The sequence below is a fragment of the Phalacrocorax carbo genome, chromosome 3 (assembly GCF_963921805.1).
Source record: "Phalacrocorax carbo chromosome 3, bPhaCar2.1, whole genome shotgun sequence".
Classification (NCBI taxonomy): Eukaryota; Metazoa; Chordata; class Aves; order Suliformes; family Phalacrocoracidae; genus Phalacrocorax; species Phalacrocorax carbo.
The window spans coordinates 104,659,021-104,671,648 of NC_087515.1; the positions used below are offsets into that span (position 1 = coordinate 104,659,021).

The 12,628-nt window shown below is 36.0% G+C and overlaps 1 protein-coding gene across 1 annotated transcript in view; it reads left to right on the top strand.

The window, feature by feature from the left end:
• The window catches only part of CSMD1 (CUB and Sushi multiple domains 1), a 1,235,979-nt gene that overhangs the window by 577,455 nt on the left and 645,896 nt on the right, over positions 1-12,628 (top strand). The window contains exon 4 of the mRNA XM_064447944.1: positions 6,074-6,268. Within this exon, the coding sequence (XP_064304014.1) occupies positions 6,074-6,268 (195 nt within the window). The remainder of the gene's footprint in view (positions 1-6,073; positions 6,269-12,628) is intronic.

Genomic DNA, 12,628 nt, shown 5'->3' on the forward strand with positions numbered 1-12,628 from the left:
ATGATGCAGTCGGACTCTTCTCTGTTGTGATCACTGGCAGGACAACAAAGTGAAATATAGAAAATTCCATCTAAACATAAGAAAAAGCTTTTTAAATTTTTTTAGTTAGTTAGTTATTTCTTCCGTGATGTTGATCAAACACTGCCAAAGTTTTCTGAGTGAGCCTGTGGAGCCTCCATCTTTGGCAATACTCAAAACTGAAACACGCATGGTCTTGCCAATGTGCTCTAGCTTCTTTGTCTCTTTTGCTTTCCAAAAAGTGCCATATCCATGAAAGCAAGTTTGTAGGTCATGTTGGTTTCTGGGAATAAAGAAGAATTTTTCAAAGGATAGAACTGTGCATTTTCTGTCATGGTACTGTCCTCTGACAAATGACTTACATGCATCTACAGTGTTCCATACTAATGTGGAAATCAGCGCTGGTACATCAATTAACTTTTCATTGTACATAGCTCTTGGAAATAGAAAGGACAAAGCTGTTTAATAAATTGACAGTTAAATTTTACATGTTTGTCAATTGATTAATTATTTGAAATTATTAAAAAAAAGGTCAAAATGTACTATAATGGAGTTTAATGTAAGACATTACAAACTTCAAAAAAACCAAATATATTGATTTTGCCATCTTTTTCTAGGTAGAAATGACAAATACAGTTCTACAGAATTCTTTAGAATTAGCTTTTCAAAGCAAAATTTATTACTTACACCTTAGAATAAACCATATTATTTTCAGAACAGATTTATTAAAGAAAATACTTTTACATATATATACATGTAAGTATCTTTCAAAGTCTATCTTTTGTTCGGTACAGCACTTTTAGTATGGTAGATTGAAAGGCTATTGCATTTTTCTCCCTGAGTTCCTTTTCAAATGAAGCTGCTTTTTTGAGTTGGAGCAGAGACTTTAGTTTCAGTGTCATTCTTGCAAGAAAATCTGGCATTTTTGCCTCTCCTGTTTGTTAGCATATTTTGTTCTGTTTTCATAATGCGTATAGTTATTACCCTCTTCAAAGATTATGTTCTTCTTCTATGAGTCTGGAAATACAGTTGTACATATATCTTCTGTTTATTGAAGAAACCACGGAGTACAACACTTACTGTAGCCATGTGGACAGGGTATCATGGGCTGTGCATCTCACCTATTAAACATCTTGACATTTGTCCTGACATTTTCTGTAACCCTGATTTTCTCCACAGACCTTCTGAAATTCCTCCCAGTGTTGTAATTCCAAAGCTGTCAACCATATCAAAGGACTCTCTGACATCCTCCTAACTTATGCTTTTCCCTTCATGTGTGGTTTTGCCTGTGGCCGCCAATATAAGAAGGTAGTCTTTGGAAACAAATAGGGACTGTAACAGAGGGACTATGGAACAGCAAAAATTAGGGAAGTTTGCATTTGGCTGAAATTAGTTGCAACCCAGAAAACTTTTACAGTTGTTTCAGGAAGAACAGGAAATCAAGAACAAATAACATAAATACTTGTAAAGTCTTGTAAAGCTATCAAAATAAGTGAAGGAAGAATATGCACCTTGCTCCTTCCTTTCCTCTTTCCCCTTCCTATTTTTCTTAATTTGAATTAAGCTACTTTCTGAACTTCTGCTGTCAAGTTCCGACTACCATGTGTGTCATTGGCCTATAAAAACTGAGCAACTGATTCACGGAAGGGTGAAGCTTATCTGTAACTGACATAAGCAGTGCGAACTTTTTGCTATGAAGACCTCTAGGTGATCTTTGCAATCTAGTTTATGATCGTGATGCCTGAGGGAAAAAAAACAAACACAACAAACCAAAAACCGAACTGTTGTGTTCTCCTGAAACCATTGTGAGATTGAGCCTCTGAATAGTAGTTTCAGCAAAGGTTAGGAATTTAATTTTCATAGTTTTATAACTGAAATCTAGATGCCTTACTTATGTCATAATTAATACAAGTTGGGCAGCCAGAGACCTCATATCCTTCAGAATTTATTAGAAAGTATCTTTTTTTAACTTGACCTCTTAAATCAAAGTACAAAAATATCTTACCAAAACAGGACATTACACTGCCAGTAGTTGTCATGATGGGTTTGAGATAAACATGGGACAAATGTATATGCATTGCTAATTGTGTATTTAAAGACTCTTGCTTTCTAGTGTGATGACCGTAGTGAGAAAACTTAGGTGGAATAAGATGGTCATTCCAACATTTATTCAGTTCAATGACAGCTACCATTTATAAATTTTTTTTGTTATCAACCACTGCTGTCTAATTTTAGGTGATTTCTCTGTTACAATAAATCAGTGAGGGGTAGATGAAAGTCTAATAGAAATCTAATATACCCAGCAAAATGAAGGAAACACTCCAGAAGAGAAAGCAAAGGATCATTATGTTTAAGGTGCTGGGAATATGCTTTCAGGTGACCTGTGTTGCAAATAAATATGGAGTTTAGCCTCAGAAAGAGTATTCAAAAGGCTGTGTAAATAAATACTGATAGAGGCCGTCTGAATATGAGTAATTTGTTAAATATGAGTTTATTTAACCACCTTTGATTGACTATTCATATATCATCAAAAATGCTGGCATTTCTCTACTACATTTTACAGTCCTGCTGTGGTGTAGCCTTTTGCCACTGCCTGATAATGAATATTAGTGTTATGTTTTAGCATATAGATTATTATGTTTTGAATACTTTTCCAGGAAAATAAATATATAACATGCACATCATTAGTTTAAAAAGTCCATTAAAACCTTTGGCATGTTATCTAATTCATAAATTGCATTATGGATTTGCATTTGTCAAACATACTGTCTAGGATGATACAGGTAATGTATGAGGATGGCCCATCATTTAATTTTAATTTCATTAATAATTCTTACTGCACAGTGCTCCAGATTGATCTGTGCTAGGAAGTGAAGTCCACACAGGCTCTTATGTCTGTCATAATGGTGAAGATACACTCTTCAAGAGAAAATCTTAGGAGATGGATCTTCTTGGCTATCCCTTTGCACATATTTTTGCTCTTAAAATACTAAGATTAAACAGATTCTGTTACAAACACTGTATTTTGTTTTTTTTTCAAACCTGAGAAGGACTTGAGTGAAGAAAAATGAGATAAAGCATGCTATCAGAGAACACTCTAACATTAGGTCAATATAAAGAATCCATTACATTCAGTGCTTCTCTAGTATAGTTTATAACTGTTCTTAGTACACAGTGAACATCAAATTATTCTGTGAATCAAGCATCTTGAAAATTAAAGATGCTGTGACACTGGTGCTTCTATGACCTTCCTCCAGGAAGTGGCTGCAGATTCTCAATCCTACTGCCAGTAGACCTCAGTAACACTACAGAAAAATATGGGTCTTTCACTGAAAACTTGGCAATGAAGTTAAAGCTTGATATGTAACCTTTGCATATGATAACTTTGGTCAGCTAGAAATCTTATAATCCAAAAATCAAACTATTTTGGTTGCTGTCAGGAACCTTCAAAGATAATTAATCTTAGGTCCAGACTAGAAGCAGTAAAGTCTATGCAGGTGAAATTTTGAGGCTACCTCAATATACTTCAATCAAAGGTTTAGAAAAGCACATAAATAATGCAGTTGAATGCTTGATCTTGACAAGAAGATAAATCTTGTAACTATTACATATATTATTGAACATGGCTGTCATTTTCAGACCACTCATCTTCTACTGGTTTTTAGGAGGTTCTGGTAAAATGCATGCCAGTTTCAAGATGCCAAGTTCCATTTTGTCTAGTGTTCTTGACAGATGTAGTGGTAAGAAAAGGTAGAAGATCACCATATTTTAGGGGACCTTCTTTACTCAGAAGACTGCTTTGCTGCAATACAGTCTCAACAGTTAACCAGTGCCAGTTGTCATGTGTATGGCAGATGTAGATTTGCTGTGATGTGTTTCCCTTGGGAATGCAGTTTATCAGAAATCATAGTGTCTTTGAATAATGCAATTTTTTTCCAGATAGCACACCCACTCATAAAAGTGAATGCTGAGTTTTGGTTTGTATAAATATTGCTGCTTACATGGGATCTTACGATAAAACTACTTCATATTACAGTGCTTCTTAAAAAATGTTTTGATTTGAAAATAACAGAAAGGGACATTCTTGTTTCAAGTGCAGGTATTCTCCTGTGTCAAAGCACGTAACAGATTCTTCTTTGTTTGACTTGTCTTGCCAAATTACCTGGTTTAACCTACCATAACTGAAGTAGCAAAAAGGGGAAAATTTGCCAAGAGAGAGGCAGCATTTTTAATAGTTATATAAAACATATAATAATATAGAGCAATATATGCTGTAGCATATAATGGATCATTGTCGCCAACTTCTTGGAACGTAAATTAGTATCTTTATTCTAATTATTACGGTGTCTTAAAATATTTTTTTTTTATGTTATATGTATTCATTCTTATAGATGTGAGTCAAACACTGACTCTCTTTCCAATGTGAATGAGCACATCCAAATAAAGATCCTAGTCTATTAAGACTGCTGAAACAGCACAAAAGAAGTTGGGTATCATATTGTTTACTTCTAGCTTCGGTACCTACTCACTCCACAACCCTAAGTGGTTCCTGTAATGCATAGAAATCTGTGATCTGTAACATTGGTACAACATTCATCTAACTCATCATTCACTAGAGCATTATGTGGCTTTTGTTACCTTGTTAATATTTATAGAAGATTTTGGGATTTTTCTCATGACAGGATGCTGTAAGTGAAAGTTTTCTCTCTCTTAATTGTTTTAGATTTATATTTTTTTGGCCTTTTCAAAAATTTTCTATATAATTTTGGTTGTAACTTAAGTGTAATTATGATCATTTGAATGCCAGTGTGACTAACTGAGTAATGAATTAAGGGTGTGCATTCAATAATTGAACTTACATGGTATAATGGGGCTTAATTAGCATTGATATATTGATATAATGCTTTACAACACTCTGAGGATGTGCAAGTATTGAGTAATTAATCCTCTCAACATTCAGGTTAGTGAGGTTAGTATGGTAATGTTTATTCTGCAGATGGGTAGAGTAAGGAAAGACAAAAGTATAGGGTGAAAGAATGAGTCCATGGAGCATGTGGTTTCTAAAACGAGACCTGAATTACATATAAGATTTTCAGAGCAACATTTCTTTGAACACACTTATCTTTTGAGCTCTATTCATGATGTATTTCAGCTTTCTGCATTTAAATGTTCTGCTCTAAAGGAAATTAAACAATTTTAATTTGTACTACTTCAGTGAAAGGAATGGCATGCTACTAATAGCTTTCAAATGAGATCGAGAATTAAAACAATTCAATTTTTCTCCTCCCCAACATACACTTTGCTTTACCTATGCAGAGGAGTATCATCTATAAACTAACTGATAATCTCTTCCAAATAAGTAATGCTTACACATGATAGTAACTTGCTGCAATAAAAAAGAAAATAAGTGTGCCCATTCATATCAGACCAATGTCAGTACTTAGTCATTGCTTCCTTCATATTTTCTGTTTCTGTTAACAAGGATCGATGTAATCTATTTTCTAGAACCTGGAGTAATTTGAAAATAAGCAGAAAATAAAAATATTTTTTTTCATCTACTTTAGACTTTAATTTACTGTCAGAGACCAGTTAATTATTGGAATATTTTAAACTGCTATTCTATCAACTAAAAGGAAAACTGTACATAAAGTGCCTTCTACCGCTTGGATTCATAATGATTTTGTATGAATATTTTTGCAATATTTGCAAAAAAAAAAGCTAAATAAAAATTTCTTTTACTTTGTTCTGAGTTTTGGAAGAAACAGCAAGATATATAGGATATTTTGTTTGAAAAATAGATATGTAAAAAACTTCATTGAAGGGCTGTTAAACCAAGAACTGAGTTTTTAAATAGCTTTGAAAGAGATGATGTCTGTTATAAACTGAAATCTTTTGTAAAAGTATAATCTATAGTCTAAATTAATCTTATTTGTATAAGGAATATTGTTTGAAAACTAATAACAAAACCAGTTATTTAATTACAATAGTTTGACAAGTATATATTGCTTCTTTCTGCAGATTTTAACTGTAACATTTTTCCTTCTTTCTTTGACAGTATTACCTAGTCATACTTGTGGCAACCCAGGAGAAATACCTAAAGGAGTACTTCATGGGACAAGATTCAACATTGGAGATAAAATCCGATATAGCTGTATCTCTGGTTACATCCTAGAAGGCCATGCCATGTTGACATGTATTGTGAGTCCTGGAAATGGTGCATCATGGGATTTTCCAGTTCCTTTTTGCAGAGGTAAAGAATAAAGAAATGAAATATCTTTAAAATAATAAGAGAATATTAAGACAATATTAAAACTGCAGATTAAATAAATTTATTTTGCTTATTTTTTTATTTTCTAAATGGAGATGTACTAATATATTGTCTAAAACTCTGCACCATTCAGAACTCTAATCACAATTGAGAAGCAATGAATCCCCAGAGTTTACATTCAGAGGTGGATGTTACCTACTGATCTTTTTTCCTTTTCATTTACATGGGGGGTAGCTATAGCAATTTGACAGCAGGACCTGGCAAATGCTCTTGCAAGTTTCTGCTTTTGGAAACTTTCTGCCAGGAAGTGGAAGCTTGACTTCTTCAACCATGTTATCTTTGAAGGGGACCTCTGGTGGTCCAATCCCTCTGAGTCCAACTCAAAGCATGGATAACTTCAAAGTTTGGTCAGGTTCCTCAGGGCTTTGCCCAATTGAAATTTTAATATCTCCATGAATGGAGATTCTAAAGCCTCTCTGGAAACCTGTTCTAGTGGCTAGCTGCCCTCATTCTCATGTTCAATTCTAATTATCTTTTTATAGATTATGTCCATTTCCTCTTTTCCTGTTGTGGAGCTATGAAAAGATTCTCACTCCGTCTTTCCTAAACTAAACAGTGTAGTTGTTAGTTAGATTTTCTCATAACCTACTCTTGTCCAGCCTGAAAAATAAATCTCCCTCATTCTTAGTCTCATACATCATGTTCTTCAGCATCTTAACCATTTTAGTTGCCCTTCTCTGAACTTGTTCTAGTCTGGCAATGTCAGTGTCTCTTTTGTACTGTGGGACCCTAGGGTGGACACAGCATTTGAGATGGGGCCTCCTGACTGTCAAGTAGATGAACTCTCTTTACCTTTCTCTCTTAGCTGTTGGCTATGTTCTTGCTCGTGCAACCTAGTATGAGGTAAGCATTCAATGCTGCAAAAGTGCACCACTGACTCAGCTTGTGTTTCACCAGGACCTCAGGTCCTTTTGTCAGAGCTGCCACCTAGCAAATATTTTTGGCATGGGATGATCCTGTTCCAGGTATAGGAGTTTGCATTTGTGTTTTGGAATTTCATGAGATTCCTGTCATTCTTTAAGCTTGTCAAAGCTTGTTATCAAAGCCTGTCTGTATGGCAGTCCTGCGCTTCAGGGTGCCATCTGCGAACCTTGTCAGGGTCCATTCAATCCCATTCTCCAGGCTTGTGGTGAAGATATATAAATTCAGGCCCAGTTTGAATCCCTGAGTAATGCTGCAAGTTACTGACCACTAGCTCGACTTAAAAAAATTGGCCTCTGCTGTCTGAGCCTGATGGTCCATATAGTTTTTCACTCATGTAGTAGTCCACCCATCCAGTCTATATGCCCTCAATTTGACTACAAGGATATAGCGGGGAACTGTGTTGTGAAAACTTTATTAATGGCAGGCTAAAACCTTTCATCAAAGAAAGCAGTCAGGTAGCCAAGGATGATTTGCACTGGCAAAAGCTGGCAGTTCCTGTTCACCTTTTTGTGCTTTGTGTGCTTGGGAATGGTTTTTGTAGACACTTTCACCATAATTTTCTGGAGGTCTGAGGTGAACTTGACAGATATACAGTTGCTAAGATCCTTGCTTTTTTTGAAAATTAGAAATGAGAAATTATCTTTTTTCCAGTCATTGGGAATCACACTTGATTGTCACAACCTTTCAAAGATGATACAGAGCAGCCTCACCCTGTGGCACACCAAGATCTTTCAGGTGCACACTTCTATAGTTCCTTGTATTGTTTCTCATGTTCTGTGACTGCAACTTTTGTTTGCAAGACTTCTCGATTTTATTGAGAATTGGGAGGCCTGAGGGCAGCTTTTCCTAATGAAAAGGGAAGCAAAGAGGCCATTGAGTGCCTCAGCCCTTTCCATGTCTTCATCACAAGGTCACTTACCCCACTGAGCAGCAGGCTGCTGTGTCCTCCCTGTTCCTTTTGTTGTTGATATACCTATAGAATGGCTTCTAGAATGACTGCTCTTCACATTCCTCACCAGTTTCATTTCATTTGAGCTTTGGCCTTCTTCCTTCTATCCCTGTGTTCCTGAGCAACACTTATATATTCGAGCCTGTCCCTGCTTTCACATTTTGTACAGTTTTGGGTTTGAGGTTTGGGGCTTTTTTTAAATTTTTTTTTTTTTTTTGCATTTCAGTTAAAACACCTCAGTCAGGAATTTCCTGTTCAGCCCCAGCAGTCTCCTGCTATGCCTACTCGTTTATGTACATAAATAGATGCAACATTCTTGAGCTTGGAGCATCCTGGGCCCCTTACCCCTTCAGGACAGCCGGAGAGAGCCTCCCTACCACTTCATAAATAAATTGAAATCTGCTCTGCTGAAGTCCAAGGAATTTATCCTACTACTTGCCTTCCTTACTTCCCTCAGGATCTTCAGCTCATGGTTATTGTAACGACAGCTGCTGTTGAAGATCATTTATTTGAATGGTTCTTTTTTCCTACACCTAGTTGGCCTGGCTAGTGTCTGCATTTAAAAAATTCTTCCCAATAATCTCAGAAATCTAGTGGGCTACTTGTCCTCTGCTATGCTGCCATCCACACAGATGTTAGGATTATTAAAGTCTCCCTTGAGAACCAGAGCCTGTGATTGGGAAAATTCTAAATGTTTAAAGGTTTTGACCACTTCTTGATCAGGTGGTCTGTAGCAGATATTCACCATAATGACCTCCTTGGCTTCCCATTCTCATTCTAGCCCACAGGAGCTCAATGAGCTGTTGCTGGTTGTGCAACAGAGCTTTGTTCACTCGAGATCCTACTTTGTGCAGGGTGCCGCCTCTCCTTTTCTTCCTGCTTTTCCTGGGAGCCTGTGTCTATCCATTGCAGCCCTCCAGTCAGATGAGCTGTCCCACTAAGTCACTATAATCTCGATGATGCCACAGTTCTGTGACTGTACATGCACTTCCACTTTGTCCGATTTGCTTCCCACGCAGTGCATTTTTGTGCACAGACACTTCAGCTGGGCTTCCAGTCATTTTGCTTTCGGAGGGGGAGAGAAACATTCATTGCCCTGTCCCCTGTATTCTTCCCTGGGCCTGTTCTTCCACTTACCTGTAGGTTTTGGCCTGCATCCCTGACAAACTTAGTTTACAGGTCTCCTCACTAGGTCAGCAAACCTGTTGCTCTGTACAGCAGATCCCATGTCTCCCCTGCTGCCCTCACTCCTTGAAGAGGATACTGTGGTCAAAGAAGTCAAAGCCCTGTTGCCCAGCACCAGATACTTCATCAAGTGTTGTTCTGCAGGAGTCTGATGTTCCTGCCTGAGCTTTCTCCCTGGTGTTAAGGAGAACCCCTCTGGTCTCCTGTGCTTTTTACCCTAATCCCAAGCTCTGTGGACACTCTTTACTGCTCAAATTCTCCATTGGCAGTATTATTGGTACCCACATGGGTAAGCAACAAGAGATAGTTGTCTTCTGTAATAATTTGTGAAGGTTTCTTGTGACTGGAGGGTCTTATAATGTAATTCCTTACAGCAAAGAAATATTTTATATATTTCTGTGCTCCAGAAGAAATACAAGAGTTAATAATCAGAAAACCAACAGAGATTTGGGTCATGTCTGTTGTTTGTACTTTATTTCAACCAGTATGCAACAAAGATTTCTTTTACTAGTGCTTCAAAACCAGGAAGAAACCAAAATTTTTCTAGTCTTTCAGTTGTCTGATCTTGGATGTTTTTTTTTTGTCCTTCTGATAAGAAATAATAAACAGGTTTCAGAAAAATATACATGCCGTAAGTTCATGGTATCATCAGTGTCTACTAAATATTTGTTCCATTTCTGTGGATACTGCCCGTTTTGGTGGTGTTTGCTCCATACAAACATCTCTAACAAAATCAAAAATTTATTCAGCATTTGTAACTCTGTAAATTTAGCCTATAGATACAAACTCAAGTGGGGTCCTAAACCCTGTGTAGAACTTACATGAAATCCAAAGAATTCTGTGTACCATCTGCCAAGAAATGAGAACCATAACAGAAAAGTTATTTAACAGTTAATGATTTATGTGAGCTGAGCCATTGCCTCAGTGGATTTTTAGAGTTCACGTGGAATGTGGATTTGATGAGGGATTTTAGACATTCCTCATTTTATTTCATTTTATCAGTCTGGAACATATGCCATGAGGTAGCCCTTTCCATTCACTCTGTCTTCCAGCAAGAATGTGCCCCTATTGTTTCTCTAAGAATCTTGGTCTTTTCCATGAAAGCACCTTTTGTTATAGTTTTGCTTCCAGATGGTATTCTTCTTTCTTGTCATCGTGAAGTAATTTCATGTCATCCATGCGAGATAATATAGCAGAGTTAAATAAACCTACATGGTTTATATACTAAAAAAAATCATAATAACCTTGTTCTCCACGGAATGTTTCCCTAGCTTTGCTGATGCTGGCAAATTACTATTTCCTGCAATTTTGTTGCTTAATATTTTCAGAAGCATTAAGAAGCTGATGTCCAGTAATTTAAACATTGTCTAACTGCAAAAATGCTGTTTCAGCTAGAAAAAAATTCTAGTGAATTTCTCAGCCTCCAGGAGGATATAGGGAGCTTTGGTTCTTGTACCCGCCATTTTGTTTCTCTGGCTGCTACTCAGTTCCAGAGGTTCCCTCTTCAAAGTATAGCCATGTGGAGGGTAGTGGAGCTGAACTGTACTGCAGATTCATTGATGGCTTAGAATGAACTCTAAACAGGAAAAAAAGGTGCAGTCAATGGCAGAAAGTTTAGATAATTTGACTGTCAATAAATTTGCATTATCTTTTTTTTTTCTTCTGTTTCTTTCAATAAACTATGATTTTTTTTGGTGTGTAAAAATATGGCAACTTACAAACTGGAAAAGATAGAAAACAGTTTGCCAAAAATAGAAAATAGACCCCAAAGAAAAGTTCAAAGGCAAATTTTGAATAGATGAGATAATTATTAAAATTTAGTCCTGTTTTTCCTTATGGTAAATAAGAGCAACCATGGAATTTTCTGCTATGAGAAGCTAATCAAGAAGTTTACCATGAGTTTCTGCAAAAAATTCTATAGGTGGCTTACAAAAATTGACAGGGAGAATCAATGGCCCATGTAAAATCTGTTCTTCTGCATTTTGTCCCAAGATTTAAAAAGGCCTTTGTTGTCTCAATCTTGGCTACCATAATAGTGTCACCCAAAACATTTGCCTTCTTTATCTTGAGGTCGCAGTTCTTTGCAGTACAAATCTGAAATGCTTTGAAAGTTAATTTCATTCTCTGCAGTAACTCCACTAATAGCTGATTTATGATATGTGACTACTTCTAAATGAACTTTATATAATTAGGTTCTCAATTCTCAGTAATTTTGAGAATCCCTAGTTGATGATATTTGCATGAGTCTGGATTTTTATGAAGCTAACATTAGGAATACAAATTGGATTAGTGATATTACAATGGTAAGCTTTTTCTCACAATGAAAATAACTGTGAGGAGAGGAACATATAATATATTATCATTAAAAAGATACCCAATTATTGAAGGGAAAGTAAAGAAGACAAACCAGTAAAAGAGATCGTATGTCAGAAAGGTCCGAAAGGATCAAGTAATAATTAATTAGGTTCCAGATTTAAAAAATGGTATTGGAGAAATATTTGGTGAAGAACACATAATCAAGAAGGTATTCTTAGAATAGATAAAGGGAGAAAGGAAGAAGAGTTTGTGATTCACTATAGAGTAGGATAAACTAAATACAGAGATTCAGAGCTGATATTGTTAAAGCATCTAGCAAAGACAAATTGATGTTTTTTGGTGTTATCCATACTTTCTGAGGTAGAAAGTAATTCTCTGATGAAATTTCTTCTCAGTCTCTGAGGTTCAGACAAATACGATTGTATTAATGTAAGGGAGAGAAAAAGATGTCCTGATCCTATCATTTATCCATGTTTATAAAAAAAGCAGAAAAAATAAAATGAAAGAAAAAGAAAATTTCCCAACAATTCTGCTTATTGATGTAGTGTTACAGGATAAAGTGAGATTATTTCCCAAATCTAATTTTTAGAGTGACAAGGCAGATTCCTGCCTGAGCAATTTTGTTCACTTTCAGAATAATCTGAATTGCTGCAATGTTTACATTGAGATTAAATTTGAATGAAATTCATTGTGACTGGTGAAATAGTAAGTCAGAAAAGTGTTTCAGGAAAACCAGATAGGTTATACTGTATAATTTCTTACACAGTAGTGCTGGACTGAGTACATCACACCCAACAGAGACATAGACACAGCTACAAGTATTTTCTTTTATATACGTGTGTGTGTGCATGTGTGTATGTGTGTATAAGTATATATATTCACACATGCATATATTTATGTTTATGTAT